At 34.4% G+C, this 19,977-nt stretch overlaps 1 protein-coding gene across 4 annotated transcripts in view; it reads left to right on the top strand.

Annotated features, from left to right (window-relative positions):
• The window catches only part of SLF1 (SMC5-SMC6 complex localization factor 1), a 77,442-nt gene that overhangs the window by 43,027 nt on the left and 14,438 nt on the right, over positions 1–19,977 (top strand). For all 4 annotated transcript variants that reach the window (XM_057493395.1, XM_036925710.2, XM_036925709.2 and 1 more), the window contains 3 exons: positions 429–554; positions 1,133–1,298; positions 10,566–10,713. In XM_057493395.1, the coding sequence (XP_057349378.1) occupies positions 429–554; positions 1,133–1,298; positions 10,566–10,713 (440 nt within the window). The remainder of the gene's footprint in view (positions 1–428; positions 555–1,132; positions 1,299–10,565; positions 10,714–19,977) is intronic.

The following is a 19,977-nucleotide window of genomic DNA, read 5'->3' as shown; positions in this document are numbered from 1 at the left end:
ACCTTCATTTTACTAAATAATGAAAAAGAAAGTTACCTTGAGTAAGAGGATGATTATTGAGAATATTATAAATTAAGAGTATAGCTGGTCATCTGAATCAAAAGGGTTTAATGAAATTCATAATTTTTTGTTCTTTATTAGTGAAATAAAGAGTACAAAGAGTACCAGATGATTATTAAACATTACAATCACTGAAATACAGATAAATTAGGTCTGTATTATTAAAAATTCAGTGTCATGAGATATTTGAAATGCTTTAATTTTTTGAAAGAAGAAAATATATTATTAGAAAAATGTTAAACTTGCTTTATATTTTGTTGGAGCAAATTTTTAAATTCCAGTAATACTCAAATAAAAGAAATATTTTGCCCACAAATTACTCAGTGAATTGCTTGTATGTTATAAATTGCTTGGTTAATGTTTTTCAGGTCTTGCCTTTTCAACGAAGGCTTCTGTCATCAAATTTCAAAAAACAGCTCTAAGGTGCTCCACCTGACATTGCTCAAATTTTTCTTTAATTTAGTTGAAAGTGAAGTGCAACATCTGAGTCAAAAGTAAGTATTTATTAAACACAAAAAATACATTATCTACATATTATTTTATGTACCATTTTTCTAATCATTTATGTATATAATTATAAAAAATAGACCTTGTTTTTTAAAGTAGACTTAATTTAAAAACTTATTTTCAGACACAGTCTTCAGTGGCAGTAAGGTATTATGCACTTTTTGTTTTCTTAGTTCACATTTTTATTTTTTACTAACATACATTTGGGTAGGGTAAGAGCATTTTTTTTTTTTTCAGAATTTTAAAAATTACTTAGTAATTGAATGCTTAAATAAAGAGCTACAGGAGGTTTTAGTACTGAATCTGTAATATCCATAATGTTTTGTGTATGCTCTAAACTTGCAATTAAATTATGATGTGAACTTATTGAGATTATATTGAAATAAGGCTATTTAAAAAATTTTGTCCTTTATTGTAATTATATATTATAATCTTATATTAAAACCTTTGTGAATTCAGAAATTGCTAGAATTTTTTTGTCCATTTTATGTCAAAACATACTATGCCTAGTAACAGTAGTGATCAAGTTGGTGTAAAAAGTACTTTTCATTTCTGTTTTCATTAGGTTGTATGACTGGTCTGATTCTCAGAGTCTGAAAATAACAGGAAAGGCAATTCTTCTTGAAATCTTTTGGTCAGGAAGTGAGACTTCTGGGCTTTTGACCAAACCTGTAAATATGCTTTTGGATTGGACTATATATTCTCATAAGGAGAAATGCAAGTCTAATGATGTAAGTGGGATTAATTTACACATAAATAATGGCATATGAAAAAGTGTATCTTTGAATTATTCGTCTTTTTTCTTCCCCCTATTATTTGACTGACTTGAAAATAATTTAATCATACTTCAATATATCATTGTTTTCTATTTAGTATATCTAGTTTTAAGATAAAAGGTCCTTAGAGACTGGTTTCTTCATTATTACATTTGAATGTAGTAACTAAGAATAGTTATTTGATCATTACTGCAAAGAAATCTATAGTTACTTAACATTCTAGATTTTTTACTTTGTACATTTCAATTCTGAAGAAATCTATGATTTAAAAATTTGAGTAAATCCATACAATTTTTTGTATATTACTAATAACATTTTTTAAAATGTTTCTAAAATTACCATTTTGGGTGCTAAGAGTTATTTCCTGACTATTTCTTCATAAGTAGGTCTTGCTTGTGTCATTAGCAATTTAACATACACTGGTTTTAGTTTATTATCTATTTATCTGAAGGGTAGTTGGGAAAATTAAGTGCAGTAAAATATGTAGAGTGCATGGCAACATACTGTGCCACATTTTGTGTGCATAATATTAATCACCTTTCTCCTTTTCATAATGATCTGCCTTTGGGACTTACTGTCTTTGTTATATCATTAATTTCTGCTCTTATTTTTAGAATTCTTTCTTTTTACTTTCTCTTTATTAAATGTTGTTTGGATCTTTTTTCTTTTTAGTCTTTATTTTAATATACACACTTAATATAAATTGCCTTGCGAGTACCACTTGAGATTCCTTTGGTTCTGATTCTTTAATCTAGAGTTCTCTTACTGTTTTTTCAAAGTGTTTTTTATTGTCAATTATGAATTCCTCTTTGATCCAAGAAACATTTTAAAAGACTGTTTGAAAACTCATAAGTAGATGGATTTTTGTTGTTTCAGTGGAATTGTCTGTGCTTTTGTTGTTAGTTTCTGAAAGTAAATGATCATTAAAAATGAACCCTGCATAATTTCTGCTTTTCTGAAAACAAGTCAGCTTTTTTTTTGGACTCTCTATATAAGATTAGGGGCCAAAATGTGTGTCCCATGATGCTTTACATTCTTCTCTATCACCTATTAGGCCAAGCTTAATCATTGGTTTAATCAACTCTTTTGAATCTACTTTGTGAATGTGTTCATTAATTTTGCTTTTTATGCTAACAGTTTGTTTTGTTTTGGTTTTTCTGTTTGTTTTTGGTTTTGGTTTTGGTTTTTTATTAAGGTATCATTGATGTACAATCTTATGAAGGTTTCACATGAGCAACATTGTGGATTACCACATTCACCCATATCATCAAGACCCCCACATGCACCGTAGCAGTCACTGTCCATCAGCATAGTAAGATACCACAGAGTCACTAGTTGTCTTCTCTGTGCTACACTGTCTTCCCTGTGACCCCTACACACACCATGTGTACCAATCATAATACCTCTCAATCCCCTTTTCCCTCCCTTCCCCAACTTTAGTAACCACTAGTCCCTTCTTGGAGTCTGTGAGTCTGCTGCTGTTTTGTTCCTTCAGTTTTGCTTTGTTGTTATACTCCACAAATGAGTGAAATCATTTGGTACTTGTCTTTCTCCACCTGGCTTATTTCATGGAGCATAATACCCTCCAGTTCCATTCATGTTGTTGCAAATGGTAGGATTTGTTTTATCCTTATGGCTGAATAATATTCCATTGTGTACATGTACCACATCTTCTTTATCCATTCATCTATTGATGGATAATTAGGTTGCTTCCATGTCTTGGCTATTGTAAATAGTGCTGTGATAAACATAGGTGTACATATTTTTTTTTAAATCTGTGATCTTGTTTTCTTCAAGTAAATTCCTAGGAGTGGAATTCCTGGATCAAATGGCATTTCTATTTTTAGTTTTTTGAGGAAACTCCGTATTGCTTTCCACAATGGTTGGACTAATTTACAATCCCACCAGCGGCGTAGGAGGGTTCCCCTTTCTCCACATCCTTGCCAGCTTTTTTTGTTCCTTGTCTTTTGGATGTTGGCCATCCTGACTGGTGTGAGGTAGTATCTCACTGTGGTTTTAATTTGCATTTCCCTGATAATTAGTAATGTGGAGTATCTATTCATGTGTCTGTTGGCCATCTGAATTTCTTGGGAGAAGTATCTGCTCAATCCTCTGCCCATTTTTTAATCGGGTAATTTGAATGTTGCTTTTTGGGTGTTGAGGCATGTGAGTTCTTTATATATTTTGAATGTTAACCCCTTGTCGAATATGTCAGTTACAAATATATTCTCCCATACTGTATGATGCCATTTTGTTCTACTGTTGGTGTCCTTTGCTGTACAGAAGCTTTTTAGTTTGATGTAGTCCCATTTGTTCATTTATGCTTTTGTTTCCCTTGCCCAAGGAGATGCGTTTAGGAAAAAGTTGCTCATATTTATGTTCAAGAGAGTTTTGCCTATGTTTTCTTCTAAGAGTTTTATGGTTTCATGACTTACATTCAGGTCTTTGATGCATTTCAAGTTTACTTTTGTGTATGGGGTTTGACAATAATTCAGTTTCATTCTCTTACATGTAGCTGTCCAGTTTTGACAACACCAGTTGTTGAAGAGGCTGTCATTTCCCCATTGTATGTCCATGGCTCCTTTATTGTATATTAATTGCCCATATATGCTTGGGTTTATATCTGGGCTCTCTATTCTGTTCCATTGGTCTATGGGTCTGTTCTAGTACCAGTACCAAATTGTCTTGATTATTGTGACTTTGTAGTAGAGCTTGACATTGGGGAGTGTAATCCCCCCAGCTTTATTCTTCCTTCTCAGGATTGCTTTGGCTACTGGGGGTCTTTTGTGGTTCCATATGAATTTTAGAACTATTTGTTCTAGTTCATTGAAGAATGCTATCAATATTTTGATAGGGATTGCCCTGAATCTGTAGATTGCTTTAGGCATGATGACCATTTGACAATATTAATTCTTCCTAGCTATGAGACGGGATGTATTTCCATTTATTGGTATCTTACTTTACCCTTTTCTGTGAGGTTTTCCCCAGATGTAGGCAGTCTGTCACAGTCTTCAAATTGCTTTTTCAGGATTAATTGTATTTGCTGTATTTTCGTGTTATATGTGGTTTTGGAAGAAGGTTTCTGTCTCACTTCTCATGTCACCATCATTTTCCACCCTCGCTAACAATTTCTCTATTTTATATATAGTCATTCATAGTGGTTAGTGTGGCAAGCTTTGCTGCCAAATGTCTATGATTTTATTCTATCTTAAGGAAAATTCTTATGTAGTTTCTCTTCTAATGTTTCCTCTTATCCATTTTCTCTCTTTTGCATTTTAAGTTCCAATTAAATTTGTTATATGTTTTTATATATCATCAATTAATATTCGATAAAGGAGCCATGGACATACAATGGGGAAATGACAGTCTCTTCAACATATGGTGCTGGCAAAACTGGACAGCTACATGAAAGAGAATGAAACTGGACCACTGTCTAACCCCATACACAAAAGTAAATTCAAAATGGATCAAAGACCTGAATGTAAGTCATGAAACCATAAAACTCTTAGAAAAAAACATAGGCAAAAATCTCTTGGACATGAACATTAGCGACTTCTTCATGAATATATCTCCCTGGGCAAGGAAAACAAAAGCAAAAATGAACAAGTGGAACTATATCAAGCTGAAAAGCTTCTGTACAGCAAAGGACACCATCAATAGAACAAAAAGGTACCCTACAGTATGGGAGAATATTTTCGTAAATGACAAATCCGATAAAGGCTTGACATCCAAAATATATAAAGAGCTCACGCACCTCAACAAACAAAAAGCAAATAATCCAATTAAAAAATGGGCAGAGGAGCTGAACAGTTTTCCAAAGAAGAAACTCAGATGGCCAACAGACACATGAAAAGATGCTCCACATCACTAGTTATCAGAGAAATGCAAATTAAAACCACAATGAGATATCACCTCACACCAGTAAGGATGGCTACCATCCAAAAGACAAACAACAACAAATGTTGGCGAGGTTGCGGAGAAAGGGGAACCCTCCTACACTGCTGGTGGGAATGTAAATTAGTTCAACCATTGTGGAAAGCAATATGGAGGTTCCTCAAAATGCTCAAAATAGACTTACCATTTGACCCAGGAATTCTACTTCTAGGAATTTACCCTAAGGATGCAGCTCTCCAGTTTGAAAAAGACAGATGCACCCCTATGTTTATCGTAGCACTATTTACAATAGCCAAGAAATGGAAGCAACCTAAGTGTCCGTCAGTAGATGAATGGATAAAGAAGATGTGGTACATATAGACAATGGAATATTATTCCGCCATAAGAAGAAAACAAATCCTACAATTTGCAACAACATGGATGGAGCTAGAGGGTATTATGCTCAGTGAAATAAGTCAAGCGGAGAAAGACAAATACCAAATGATTTCACTTGTCTGTGGAGTATAAGAACAAAAGAAAAACTAAAGGAAAAAAACAGCAGCAGAATCACAGAACCCAAGAATAGACTAACATTTACCAAAGGGAAAGAGACTGGGGAGAATGGGAGGGTAGGGAGGGATAAGGGCAGGGAAGAAGAAAGGGGGTATAATGATTAGCATGTATAATGTGGGGGGTGGGGGAGAGGGGAGGGCTTTGCAACACAGAGAAGACAAGTAGTGATTCTACAACATCTTACTTTGCTGATGGACAGTGACTGTAATGGGGTGTGGGGGGGACTTGGGGTAGGGGAGAGCTCAGTAAACATAATGTTCTTCATGTAATTGTAGATTAATGATAACAACCAAAAATAAAAAATAAAAAATAAATTTGTTATATGTTTTTGTATGCCCTGTGAATTTTATCAATTTTTTTCCAAACTTGGAGCATTCTAAATAGTGCTTTGTCATCCTATTTTTACTTCAATAGTCTCTCTTGTTATATTAAACATAAACGTTGCATTTTTAATTTTTGGATTTTTTCCAGTTCCAAATTACTATGTCAAGTTTGTGTGTTTTCTAGTTCCCTACTAAATTTTCAAGGTTTTGTTTTTTCTTTGAACATGTCAAACAGTATTACAGTCTATGTCTCATTATTCCACATTTGAAGTCTTTTGGGATCTGTTTCTATTTGTTGTTTCTGCTTTTTCCTTCTCTTGTGTCTTTTATATTCTTTTGTGAGCCAGTTATCATTTACTGTGTGCTATAAATTGCATTTGGAAATGTATTTGTAAAAACAATTGTGGCAAAGACACAGAACATCTTTCTCCAGAGAGAATTTCTATTGCCAGATTTGAAAGTTCCTGGGTAGTCCAAGTGAAGTACAGGTCTATGGATACATGTAGTTTTACTTATGATTCACTCCTACTCTGAGAATGAAGCCCTCCAGGGTCATATTGGATATTAGGCCTTGAGCTGTGACTTACACTCCTTTTCCCTAGACTCCCAACAGCCACTTTCTGTATGTCAGCTCTTTCTCTGGGTCAGCAGATGTCCTTGTGGCAGAGTTAGCTAGCTTTGAATGCCTCACTTGGCTTTTAGCTTTTCCTAGATCTTGGCTTTGCAATTATTCATAACTTTTTAGAAGAAGTTTTGCATATTTTATTCAACAATTATGAATTACCTAGGCCTCCATTATCAGAAACAAAATACTGGTTATTTAAAAATAAAAACCCTTACTGGTTTTTTAAAATTCTATTAAGGTGTGTCTGAGGCATGCTTAAAAAAAGAAAATCTTTTGGAGGGCCCTAATTTTTTTTTTAATTGGCATTTAAAAAGGAAGCTTGGTTGTGGATATAGCTAGAATTTTTTTGATCAGGTAAATCCTCTTATGTGACAATAACCAAATGACTAGCCACTCATTTGGTTATTAAACATGTATCTGATTTATAGAAGAAATGAATATACTAATGTGTATAAGTTGAAAATATTCAGAAAGAACTATCTATACATCAGTCAATTAAGTATTCTAAGCTAAAATTGGTAACATATGTATTAATTACCATCTGCCATTTTATGTATTTTTTAGACAATAGAATCATTTAGGATAGAAAGTATTTCCTCAGTTTGGATCATTTCTTTTTATCCACATGATTACATAAATAAAATTTCTCATTTGTAACTGAAAACAATAAAACTTACATTTTCACAATTTTACTAAATCACCAAAGGGCTGCCACAGATAACAATTTACTCTGGAAATACTGCTATACATATATACAGATTTATACATATTTAACTTGAAGAGTTTTTTCAAATTTATAAATAAATTCAACATATTTGTGAAGCACTCTGCAATAAATTGTAGCATCAATTGTAATATGAGAACTGGTTTTAAACTTTGCAAATTAATATTTTATTTAACATTTGAATTGCTTAAATTCATATAAACTGCTTTTTTATTTTGCTAACTTTTCTGTTAGAATTCATTCTGGTACCTAATTAAGTCTTTTTGGCAGTTTCCAATTTCAAAAATTCCATGCATGTTCACAGGCATCATTTTCTGTACTGTAAGGCATTTGTTTCTTGATTGGCTGAATTGAAGCATTCAATTTAAGTCATTAGCTAAACAGAAGTCCTCAGTTTATGCTAATATTGTTTTGTCATAATGTCAATCAGCAACTGTTGCAGAGTGGCACAATGGCAGTGAATTTCATTGTCATTAATCTGAGAAAGCTTTGGGCTTTCCTTGGCAAAGAGCAGAGGTGGACTATGTCAAGGTTATGAAGGAGGCACAAATTTGACTAAGCTCTTGGTAGTTAGTCCTACTTTTCTTTGTGATGTCCTCAAGTACTATTTAAGGATAACCCTGCAGTTATAGGTAGAAGTGGAATCTACTTTGTATTTAAAAATAAGAAAATTGATGCTAAAGAGCTTAAGCAATTTTTCAAGGTGTGGTAGCTAGTTAGGGCAAGGCCTTGTAGAGGTGAAGTCTCCACTGCAATATACTTTCTCTTCTTTAAAATGCCGGTGTTTAAAACAGGAAGAGGCACAGTATGTGCATTACGTTTGCATCATTCTGAGGGAGGTACTAGAGAAGCACTTTATCATCTACTGCAGTGGAATATACAAAGCCCTAACCTGGGAGTCAGAGGCCAAGATTCAGTTTGTTTTACATTATGTACTAGTCAATACTGGGAAGATCACCAAGTTTATAAACTGGAGATTACTTGTATTAGCAGATAATAGAGATAGTATTGAGAGAATGTCTGATAATAGATTTTAATATTAGAAAGGAATTCTAAGATAAATATATGTCATCTGTGCAAATAATGTCATTTCATTTCATTTATTAATTCTTAGGGTATACATGTTTTATTCTTTTGACTTTAACAAACATTTCAGTATTCCAAGAAAGCTTCTCTCCTCTGACTATTTATTTGCCATTTCTCACTAATTCGCTTCTGAAGCATATATATCCACTATGGTAGAAATAGTAGCATTGCTTATATACTGTTAAAGTTGCAGTGAGAACAGTCCAGAGCATGTTGTCTGGCCTATGCTTATAGTGACTATTATGAATACATGGTAGTATGTACATTTAGCAAATGTCACAAGGACAGGAATGACTTTGGCAGGATTTTTCTTATCATGGTAAAGAAGCTAAAGGCATGCCTTGAAAATAGTTTAAGGTCTACCCATCTCTAACTGTTTAATAACAGAAACATCAAGATAAATTGAATATTAAGCAATATTGATATTCATTTGTGGTGTCAAGTACATGTGTACATATATTTTTGGAAGGAAAGAGGGTACATCCCAACAAATTGATTTTATATTACTTATAATTGGTGGAGTGCTGGATTATGGTTTTACATGAAGCTTAGACCTCCTTCTTCCCTATCCAGAATCTTAGGGCTACAGATCTGAATTGATCCTTCTTTACCATACCCTTGAGATGGGGAATGCTTTGAGAAATCAAAGATTACCAATCTCTTGCTTTCTTCCTGAGTAAAGTTATTGCTGATATTCAGATATACATTATGTTGAAAGGAGCCTTTTGTGGCATGGATCTTGACATGATCTTCAATTTGTAGTTTAAATATAGGTTTTTCACTGTCCTGTTTTGTATTCTCTTCATAACTTGAACCATGAGAAGTAAAATTTGCTCAGAGTGATCATCTACATGTTGCTGTTACAAAGAATGGGGTTGACTTCCACCAAAGTTCTTTCAAGACTAGCTAACACCCAGTGCTTAAGGGAGTCAGTTCTGGTCGTCTTCAACACTTTGACCCTACCAGGATCCAAAAGAGGTGTTGTTACTCTCCCAGCCTGCTGATAAGCCAATCCTGCTGTTCATTTCCCTTGTCACACAGCTGCAACTGCAAAACTTTAACCCAGCTTTCTAATCAGAGTGGGAGAGAAGGTAGTACTGACTCTACTCGTGAATCCTGAGCTGGTGAGATTTAGTCAAGGTTCTGTATCACGGCCCCTAATCATGCAGTTTAAAATCTCCTTGGTCTTATTCTTCAGAGTCTTGCTCTAAGTGTCTAATGTCAGCCCTGACAGAATGCAGTATGTTCTCCCACGTGCGATAGGGCGACACCGTTTCATCAGTAGTTTATGGATTAGAGAGATATTCTTAAATACTAGGTTAAACTACACTTATTGTAAGTAAGGCTCGTATTCCTTGCTTATTTCTTAGAGGAATTTAATGTTTTTGTAGAAAAAACAGTTTAATGCTTTTAAAGCTTATCTGTACATCTCTAACTTAGGTAATGGCATTAGATATGATTTATTAGAATTTGAGCCAGTCTGTTTCTATACAGTAAAGCACAGTTTTGTTTGCTAAAGCTTTTATTCATTTTATTTTTCAAGTATTTTTCTGAAAAATGCCATTTTTAGAAATGTAAAGGTTACCTTTATAAACAGTAAGGATGACTAAGTCTATCCTTTTTGGTAGTTTTATGTTCCTTTTGACAGAAATCTGCAGAAGCCAGCTACTTCCTCATCATGTTAATGGAATTAATGCCCTACAGCAATTGACAGCATTGGATACAGTTAATTTAAACGTTTGTTATAAGTCCTGGCAAATTTGTTTCATTAACTGTCATATAGATATAGATGGGGGAGGAAAATAGAGGGGAAGGAAGGAGACAGAACAGAGGGAGTGAGTTTGCTTAGGTTTTTAAGAATACCTTTAAGCATTAGCATACACTGTATTTATTTTTATTTTATTTTTTTACTCTCTATTTTTAAATAGCTACAGTTTACCTCAAATTTTCAAAATAAACACTGATATAAATCATACATTTTAATAATTTTCATAATATTTTTCTTATTTTAATGTTAGGTCTTCATACATGAACTAGCTTACTTACTGACTGGAATTCTTGGAGCAACAGTAGATTATTGGATCTTTCTTGGTCTTAAGATGGGCAGGAATGTGATGCGACACATGTCTGATGACTTAGGAAGTTATGTTTCCCTTTCATGTGATGGTAAGTGTGTCTGTGTTGTTTTTGGGGGAATTAGTTTTGATTTTCCTTTAGACAGTCTGTAATCTTTAACATAAGTTCATATGAAGCTTTCTTAAAATAGTTTTATTTATACCCACGCACACACGCAAATACATATAAAGAGGAAGGTAAAAGTTTCCTATAATGAGTGTTTCCACACAGATAACCAATGTTAAGTTTACAATATATTTCTTTCTGGTATTTCTAAGCATTTTTTTCATAGTTGAGCTCATGCTATATTTGTATTTTGTATTCTTATTTTTGTCTAAATAGTACATGAACCTTCCCCCCCAACACACATCATTTATTATTCAAAAATGTTATTTTGATGATTTCATAAAAATTAAATGTTAGGTTAGGTTAGAAAATAGTACCTGAAAATAAATTATATATATATGTTTATATATAATATTATTAATGTTTTCCTTAATCTACAACTAAAAATTGTAGCTAAGCCATCCTATGCAAGTAAACATTTAACTAGACAAATTTAAAATCAGTTTATTCTCTTATCATTGGAGAGACAGATGTGTTCTTTTATGTGTGGTGTCTTAGAATCTCACATAATAAACATTTTCAGTACTTTTAACACCTCTAATCATTCAAGTTGAATAGAAAGCATTATCTTATCTTTAATTTTATATGTGCCATATGAACATTCCAAGGTCTTTTCCTGCATGAGCACTTAATAGTACTAATAAATGAAATTCATTGAGTCAGAATACTTATTATGTTATAAAGCCACTTGCATTAACTTAGGTTATATCATCAGGTAAAACATTTTCTCCATGTACCTGTTGCTGTATAATTCTTCTTATTACAATATAAAAAGCTGCTACTATTTCTTTTCCTTTGAGTCTGGTGATCTAACAAATGAGCAATGATGAAGCAAATAGAAGTCATTTATAATTTTCTAACTTTTCCTCCTCCCTCCATTATCTACTTTACAGTTACCTTTAAATTAAGTGGGTGATGGAATATTATTTAAGTAATATAATGACAGAACTCATTTTCACGTGCTCACCTTATGAAATGTTCTACCTGACTCCTTTGGGTTTTTAGAGTGAGGGAGGGTTCCATAAAGTCTCATATACATTTCTAAATTTCAAAGCCAGTTTAAGGAATTATTAATCTTTTTCTCTCTTATTTCTGTAATCCTAAATTCCTAAAATAAACATATTTTAAACCAACTGAGCTTTTTCAAATATAAAAGATTATTTTTATATACTTAAAAATTTTAGATTGCCTAGTAAGTATTCTATTTTGTTACACATGTGTTCCATTGCAACTTGGTTTAGATAAAAGAAAAAGTTCTTGAATATGCTGTCAATCCCTTTAATACTTTGAAGAGAGATTCTAGAATAGGAATTCAGGTTATAACTAGGTTCAGGATTTATTTGATGATGCCCTCTACAAAGAAGTCTTTTTTTATAATACCTATTGAAGTTAGAAGATTTTTATCTAAAGCATTTTATCTCCTTTTTTCTCTTTCTGTTTCATTGAACTGAGGGGGTGATTACTGTTCCTTTTGTGTAGTAGCTGTCTTTTGTTGTATGACTTTTTAACATTTCTTAGCTCAAATTCAATCTTCCTTCAGAACATTTTTCTTACTTCTTTCCCACCATTCCTACTACGTAGTGTTTTGTGTTGTTTTTTTCCATTTTAGAAACATCAGAATTCTGGCATTATTTCCTTGCATGAGAACTAAACATTCAGCTGAAAGTATTCCCTGTTTTTATTCCATAATGAAACCTGAGCTTGGGCACCCAGAACAGGGTTAGCAGTGGCTTTGGAGACTATTGAGATAGTTACGTGTGTTCTATTGGTTACATTTAGGGAAATACAACAAGTTTAGCTAAATGCATGAAATAATGAGCCTTGTATTTAACAGGGTTCTCCCACACGTTATATATTACCTTCAGTGTTTTATCACATGACAAGTTTAAGCCCAACATGTTTGAACCTGTAACTGACTCTAAGCTAAAACCAGACTTTAATTTATATATTAGCTATAGAAAAACTTCTCTCTTGAGGATAAATTGTTCATTTCTATCTCTTGACAAAAGTTAAAAATCAAGATGTATTAACAACAAAAATCCAGGAAGATACTAATTTGAACCATTTTTTTAGAAATATATTAGAATATTTTTCAACTCCCTAGCTGTACCTAATTGGAATCCTAAGGAACCAGTTGTGTGCATGTTTTGAGAAGGGTAAGGAAAAGCCTAAACACACTTTTCAGAGATACAGTTTAAACCCCATCTAGAGTTTTAAATATTAATGATCAAACATAGATCATGGGGAGCAAAGTAATCACTCAGTTTGTCCACAGGATTGTAATGGTAACATTAACATCTTTATATGGTATATATTATATATATGTATGTGTATATAAAATATAAGTTTATGTATAGATTTATCATTTATAATTGTGACAGTGTTTTTTATGGCATTGATAGAATAACACTCTTATCACTACAAGTGAACCAGGTGTTTTAACAATATCCTTTTTGAGAATATTTTGATATTTTATTGAAGAATCATTTCTTTTTCTCTACAGATACTCCTCCTTTATTTTATCAACATTTATTTGAATTGTGCTTCAGCCTAATTACTATTTTTTGCTTTTCTTAAGTCATTAATAAAGATGTTATAATCCAGCTGTTACATAATTTTTAGTTGAGGCTATTGGTCCAACTTTTTCATTTATGCACAGTGGATATTTTTGTTTTTCCTAGTGCAAAAGTATAAAATTCACATTGTGACACTACTGAGATTCAGATCTACTTACTTAATTTTAGTTTAGTGAAATTGTTAGTTTTTAAATGTTTCATTAGAAAACTAAAGCAGAAGATATTTCAGCAGATAAGTAAAGTCCTTTCTTCTTTGCATCAAATCTCATGTCCATCAATTGCACATAAATGCCATTCTCTTTTACTTATCAGTACTTTGAACAAAAAGTTTTCATATATATCCCTTACTGTATTTTAAGATCAAATAATCTGAAATTTCTTTTTTATACCTAATTGAAATTTCTGATTTTTGGCTTAAAGTAGGGCTGGCAAACTTTTATTTGCAAAGAACCGGGTACTAAGTATTTTTGGCTTTATAAGCTCTACAGTCTGTCCCAGCTGTTCAACTCTGCAGTTGTAGTAAGAAAGCAGCCATACCCAATAGATAAATGAACATGACTATGTTCCAGTAAAATTTTATTCATAAAAATAGGCAGCAGGATATAATTTGCCAATCCCTCAGTTAAACTTACTTCTTCTTCTGTGGGAAGAAAACATATCATCAAAATCTGCTTTAATGCCTTTCACATCTTTAGAAAACTTTAATAAATCTTCCTTTGCCCTTCTCAAGTTACATCATTATCTTCTGATAAATAGTTTTTCCAAACCTTTATTCACTTTATTTTTTAATCTTATTCTAATACTTCTCCATGCTTTAGATTTCTCCCATAAATTTAATTTTTTTATTATTTTACTAATTATCTTTCTAAAAATGTTTCCATTCCTTTCATTTATTCAACACATTTTTATTGGCACTCTATCAGGCTTGAGCTGAACACTTCATATACAGTGGAGGAAGAAAACAAAGCATGGTCCTTGCTTCCAAAGGGAGAGACAGACTGTAATTAAGTTAATGTAAATATATCATTTAACAAGGCTCAGTGCTCCAAACAAAAAAACTAGGCGTTGAGGTGGGTGAACTTACTTTATATTGGGTGGTCATGGGAAGCAGAACCTGAAGGGTAAGTAGAAGTTTGGCAGAGTAAAGGAAGAATGCTCCCCTCAGAAAACACATTTGCCACAACTCTTGAGTTAGAAAAAAGCTGGGCCTATTTGAAGTCTGGTGGATGGCTGATGGCAAGTGACAAGAAGAAGAGTAGCAGAATAAAGCCACCGAAAGGGTAGAGGAGTTTGCATAGGAACTGCTAAGCCATGTTGAGGAGTTAGAAGCCATTTTAAGGGAGCAGTATGATCTGATTAACTTTTTAAAAAAAATATCTTGCTTAGGGGTTTAAGGGGCACTATAATTTGCAATCACAATATAGGTAGGTCACCAGGACAGTACAGCACGGAGAATACAATTCATGACTCTATAACATCTTATTATGTTGATAGACAGTGACCGCAGTGCAGGCGGTGAGAACTTGATAGTATTGGTGAATGTTGAACCACTGTATTGTGTATGTGAAGCCATCATAAGATTGTATATCAATGATACTTAATTTTAAAAAAAAAGATCTTCCTTGTTCAGCTCTCCAGAGTTATTGCTATCTGCCAGTCATTCATTTATTCATTGATCTATTATGTACTAAATGCTTATATTGTACAAGTTAGTGGCCTAGTAGTAGCTTGGTAGACCAAGTTAGTGGCTGTGAGCACTACAAAAATGATCTTGCTGTTAAAAGGTCTTGCAGTCTAGGGGCTCAGTATCTCCTGTTCTCTTGTTCATCTATTAATTTTCATTCCATTTGAATGTGTTACCTCATAATATGTGGGTCCATTATAGTTTGTATTCCCTATTTCTTTAAATCTATCAAATACTCTTTCTAGATGAATAACTATTTGGAAGTTCCAAGGCAAGATCAGTTCTTTTGAGCTGTACAGTGCAAGTTATTTCTGCTTTCCTTAGAGACATGTCTCTGCTTAACATGTCTCTTGACATGTTAAGAGATCACTTAGTTGTAGTAAACCCTGTGATGATAGATATACTTTTTTCATATGCATATTGAATGCTCAAAATAAATCCTACAGAATGGAGAAAATTTTTGCAGACCATGTATTGGGTAAAGGGTTAATATCCAAAACATATAAAGAACTCAGTGAACTCAGTAACAACAATAAGAAAACAATCCAAAAAATGGCCAGAGGAACTAAATAGGCATTTTTCTAATGAGGACATCAAAATGGCTAACAGCATGAAAAGATGCTCAACATCACTAATCATTGGGGAGATGCAAATAACAAACACAATGAGATATCACCTTATGCCTGTTAGAATGGCTGACATCAAGAAAGACAAGAGACCACAAGTACTGCTAAGGATTTGGTGAAAAAGGAACCTTGATACACTGTTGGTGGAAATGTAAATAGGTCCAACCACTATGGAAAACAATATTGAGGTACCTCAAAAAATTAAAAATAGATCTACCATACGATTCAGCAACTCCGTTTCTGAGTATGTACCTAAGGAAAGGATTTTTAAAAGATATATGCACACCCATGTTTATTGCAGCATTATTCACAATAGCCAAAATATGGAAACAGCCCAAATGCCTATCAATAGATGAATGGATTAAAAAGATGTGGCATATATACACAATGGAATATTAAATATTATTCAGCCATGAGAGAAGAGGCTATCCTGCCATCTGTGACAAATGATTAGACCTTGATGCTAAGCAAGATAAGTCAAACAGAGAAAGACCAGTACTCTATGATATCAGTTATATGTGATATCTAAAAAAGTCAAACCTGTAAAAATACGGAAAGTAAAATGGTGGTTATCTCAGAGGATGAGAGATTGGGAGGATAAGATTGATGGTGTTTTAGGGTACAAACTTCTAACAGGTAGTAAATAAGCTCTAATGCACAGTATAATGAACATAGACAATAATATTGCTCTGTAACATGTAATGTGATAACTTTCACTTCATTATGTTCACAAAATGTAAAACATCAAATTTTGTTTTTTTTTAATAAGATCTTTTGGCAATCATCTTTCAGTTTACTGCTTGCAGTTTCATATAATAGTAAGAGCCTAGTAGGTTTTAAGTGATTAATTGTTAAGTTGTAACAGAAGGTTGTAAAATGCCTTTCCCATTTCCATTTCTTACAAATTGTATCTTTATTAGGACATTTTGAAAAGGATTATTTGAATTCACAATCCTATGTCTGTGTAGAGTTTTGTGGATCTTCTTAACATCTGACTGGAGCCATTGCCTGTATGGCAGTCTGTCACAAGCAAGAACCTCAAGTCTGTTTAGTCCAGACAGTTTCTTTCTTAGCCTGTTCACTGTTTATGTTTTGGGTCAAATGTTTTTTGTTATAGAGGCCTGTCCTGGGAACATTGTAGGAGGTTTAGTAGCATCCAGTAGCCTTTGCCCACTGGATGCCAGTAGTGCTTGCCTCCCAGTAGTGACAACCAAAAGTTGCCAAATGTTCCCTGGGGTGGAATCCTCCCCACTCAGTCCATCATTCATCACCTCCCCCGACCCAACTGAAAAATGAAATGGTCAAGGACTGCAAGGACACCAGAGCCCCAGCCTTTTGGGAGGGCATGTGAGCAGGATAGGACTTTGATGGGGTGTCTGATGTCTCCTTAGCCTAAAGGACCTAAATCCCTGTATTGGGGAGTCAAGTTTTATACTTTATATTGCTATTAAATTTATCATTTTGTCCAATTTTTAAAATGTATTTTAACCTATTATGTTTATTTTGCTTATTTTAATTGAATTTTCCTAATTCTTTATTTTCCAATGCTTGTGGTAAAGGGGAACACAATATTCTGGCCAAAATACCCATTTTGGCATGTGGATTATTTCGAGTTAAAGATAATCAAGGGCCAAAAGACTCAAGAAGAGCCTTTTACTCACCTCTTAACTGCCTAAAAGAATTTAGATAGAGAGCTATCATCAGAGATAGGTACACAGAGTATGGACTGAGTGTGGTAAGCTGGGGGAAACTCTGCAGGTTCTATATGTTCAAATTCTTCTGTGTCCCATTGTTTCCACATAGCATGACAAACATTTGTTTACTAAACATTTGCATTTCCTATCTTCCTGTAAATTATCTTCCTTCCCTTTGAAGCCCCAGAACCCTGGTCCCTTCTTCTTAGCTCAGGATAGCATATAAACTTCAACTGCCTGACTGTCTTTGAACCTCTCATGTCTATGTGAGGCTCCCAAATGTATGAAATTAAATTTGGTTTTCTCCTGTTAATCTGCTTTAAATCAATTTAGTTAATAGACCAACCAAAAGAACCTGGAAAGGTAGTGGAAAGAACTTTCCTCCCCTACAGTTGGGGACCACAAAGGGACTAACTTCACTGGCTGTACACTGCTCACTCCAGGGATCCTGCAGAGAGATCATGGGACCTCTGATAAAAAACTAGCATAAGGTAAGAATCCTTACCATGTCGGTCTCCCTGATCTCTGCCTGCAGGGTCTGGTGGAAGCAAGAGTGGTGAGAGTCCTTTTTTCCTTTTCTAAATTTAGATTAGCAGGAGAAAATATTTGTGAAACTAGTTCCTTGGATTAGTGACTCTAGTAAAGATTTGTTATGAGTAATCTTGGTTTCTATTAATACTTTTCCTCCCAGAGATGGTAACTGGTTTTCTTTATCTCTGCCTATTATGTTGTTTATCTTAAGGAGGAAAACTATAGGGTAGATGTAGGCATTGGCCCCTGTAAGTCTACTGTTCCAGCTGGCCTAACAGACTAATGAGTTCACAGTTCTCACCAAACCAACATCTGTTTAAACAAATTTTACTGTGGGTTATTGTACACACAAGGTCCAGGCTGTTGCTAAGGGACTTCTGGACAGCCAAAGCTGCAAAAATTGGTGGGCATGGATTGAGTACTTAAAAGCTATTAGAGCACCCACCACCTAACTCAAAGAGTCCCATGTTAGGATAAGTTGGTCACAGAATGGCTTAGATTGGTCACCTCAAGAAAATTTCCGTGCAATGAAGTGCTCTGTAAAACACCTCACAGTTCCCAACCCAGTAGCACATCCCTCTTAGGTGTTAGTTTGGCTCCAATAGAGCCAAGGCTTACCTAAAGCTGTTAATGTGCATTTAAGAAAAAACAGATGAGGTTTTCCTTATTTCTCGTATGTCTTCAGAGCTTGGCTCTATGACCAGTGAGAATAAATTCTCTGGTTTCTGCCACCTGGAAGGTGCCCCTACCAGTGTGCATTCTAGTGGCCAAATAGACTGGAGTCCTCAGACACCAAGTCACAAGTAGCACTTCCTTTGTCCGATGATGCCAGATGTTAGGGGAGTTTGTCATAGGGCACTCCAGTCCATAGAGAACTTTTGTTGTTTCAATCTTCACTGTTTTGTTAGTATTGGAAAAGTCCTATTCCAGTTGCACCTACCCAGTGTTACAGATCAGCACATCTGTGACTGGAGGCCTCTCAAGGTCTAGTGGGAAACTAGAGACATCATTTTCACTACACCACTTTTACCACCTGGAACAATGAAGGGCTTTATTTTCTTAGACTGTCTTTGAGAATAAACCCTTTGGATCATGGGGACTAAGTCTTCTACACCCTCTCCAGAGACACCTCTTGTGTCCATGGTGAAGATTTACTCTAAGCCTGGAAAGCTACATCTAAGTCTTTCTGCAAAAAAGCTTATTTGTTTGCATCCATACTGAGATTAATAAAAGATTCTAGTTATCAGTGGCCAGACAAAAACTCCTTTAAAATGACTATATTAGGAACAAAAATTAAAGTCCATATCCAATGTAAATTCCCCTTCTGAAAGTCTAGTACCATCTTCTCAGCAAACTCTCTGAACTCTCAAAACTCCCCCACCTTCCTCCAAAAATCCTTTAAACACCCAGTTACCTGTTTTAGCTTCCCTTTTCATACAAGATTTACAGAGAGCATCCCTGCCTGATCTCCAGGTCCTGAACATACAAGTTAGTTGTTTAAGTGCTGAAAGCCAGGAAGTGAATTTAACAGGAGAATCTGAAACAGGTAATAGGACTAGGTTTGCTGTTTCTTACAGCTCCTCTTACTTTCCAGGGCTCTGTAATCAGGCTATGCCAGCTTTGGGCCTTCCTATGCAATATACTTTGCAGATATATCCTGGACCCCTACTGCAAAGAATTCATGTCCCATGAACAGCAGCATATCTTTTAAATTTATAAAGCCTTTTTACCCCCACTTTCAAATTTAGAGAAGAGTTTAAAAGATCAGTGGCCATTCACAACCCCCTCACAGGGACCCTGATTACTGCTGAGAGGTGTTTCTTCCCACCCCTAGTTATAGTTAATAGACAAACCAGATGGCTTCCTGAGGGGAAAAAAAATGCCTTTGACAGAGGAATCAGATGGCCAGAATTTCTCCTAGGCCTTCATCCAAAGAGTTAGCTGAAGGCTGATGATGGTCAAGGGCTGATAGAAGCAAAGGTAGAGACTTTTTCCCCATAAGGTGAATTGGTCCAAGGTTGAATTGTGCACTCAGAGAAGAGGCTTTTGTTAAAACACTTTATATAGACTTTACAAAG

This window comes from Manis pentadactyla, chromosome 2, assembly GCF_030020395.1.
Source record: "Manis pentadactyla isolate mManPen7 chromosome 2, mManPen7.hap1, whole genome shotgun sequence".
Taxonomy (NCBI): Eukaryota; Metazoa; Chordata; class Mammalia; order Pholidota; family Manidae; genus Manis; species Manis pentadactyla.
The sequence above is the reverse complement of the archived record's forward strand: the minus strand, read 5'-3'. Positions and strand labels throughout refer to the sequence as shown.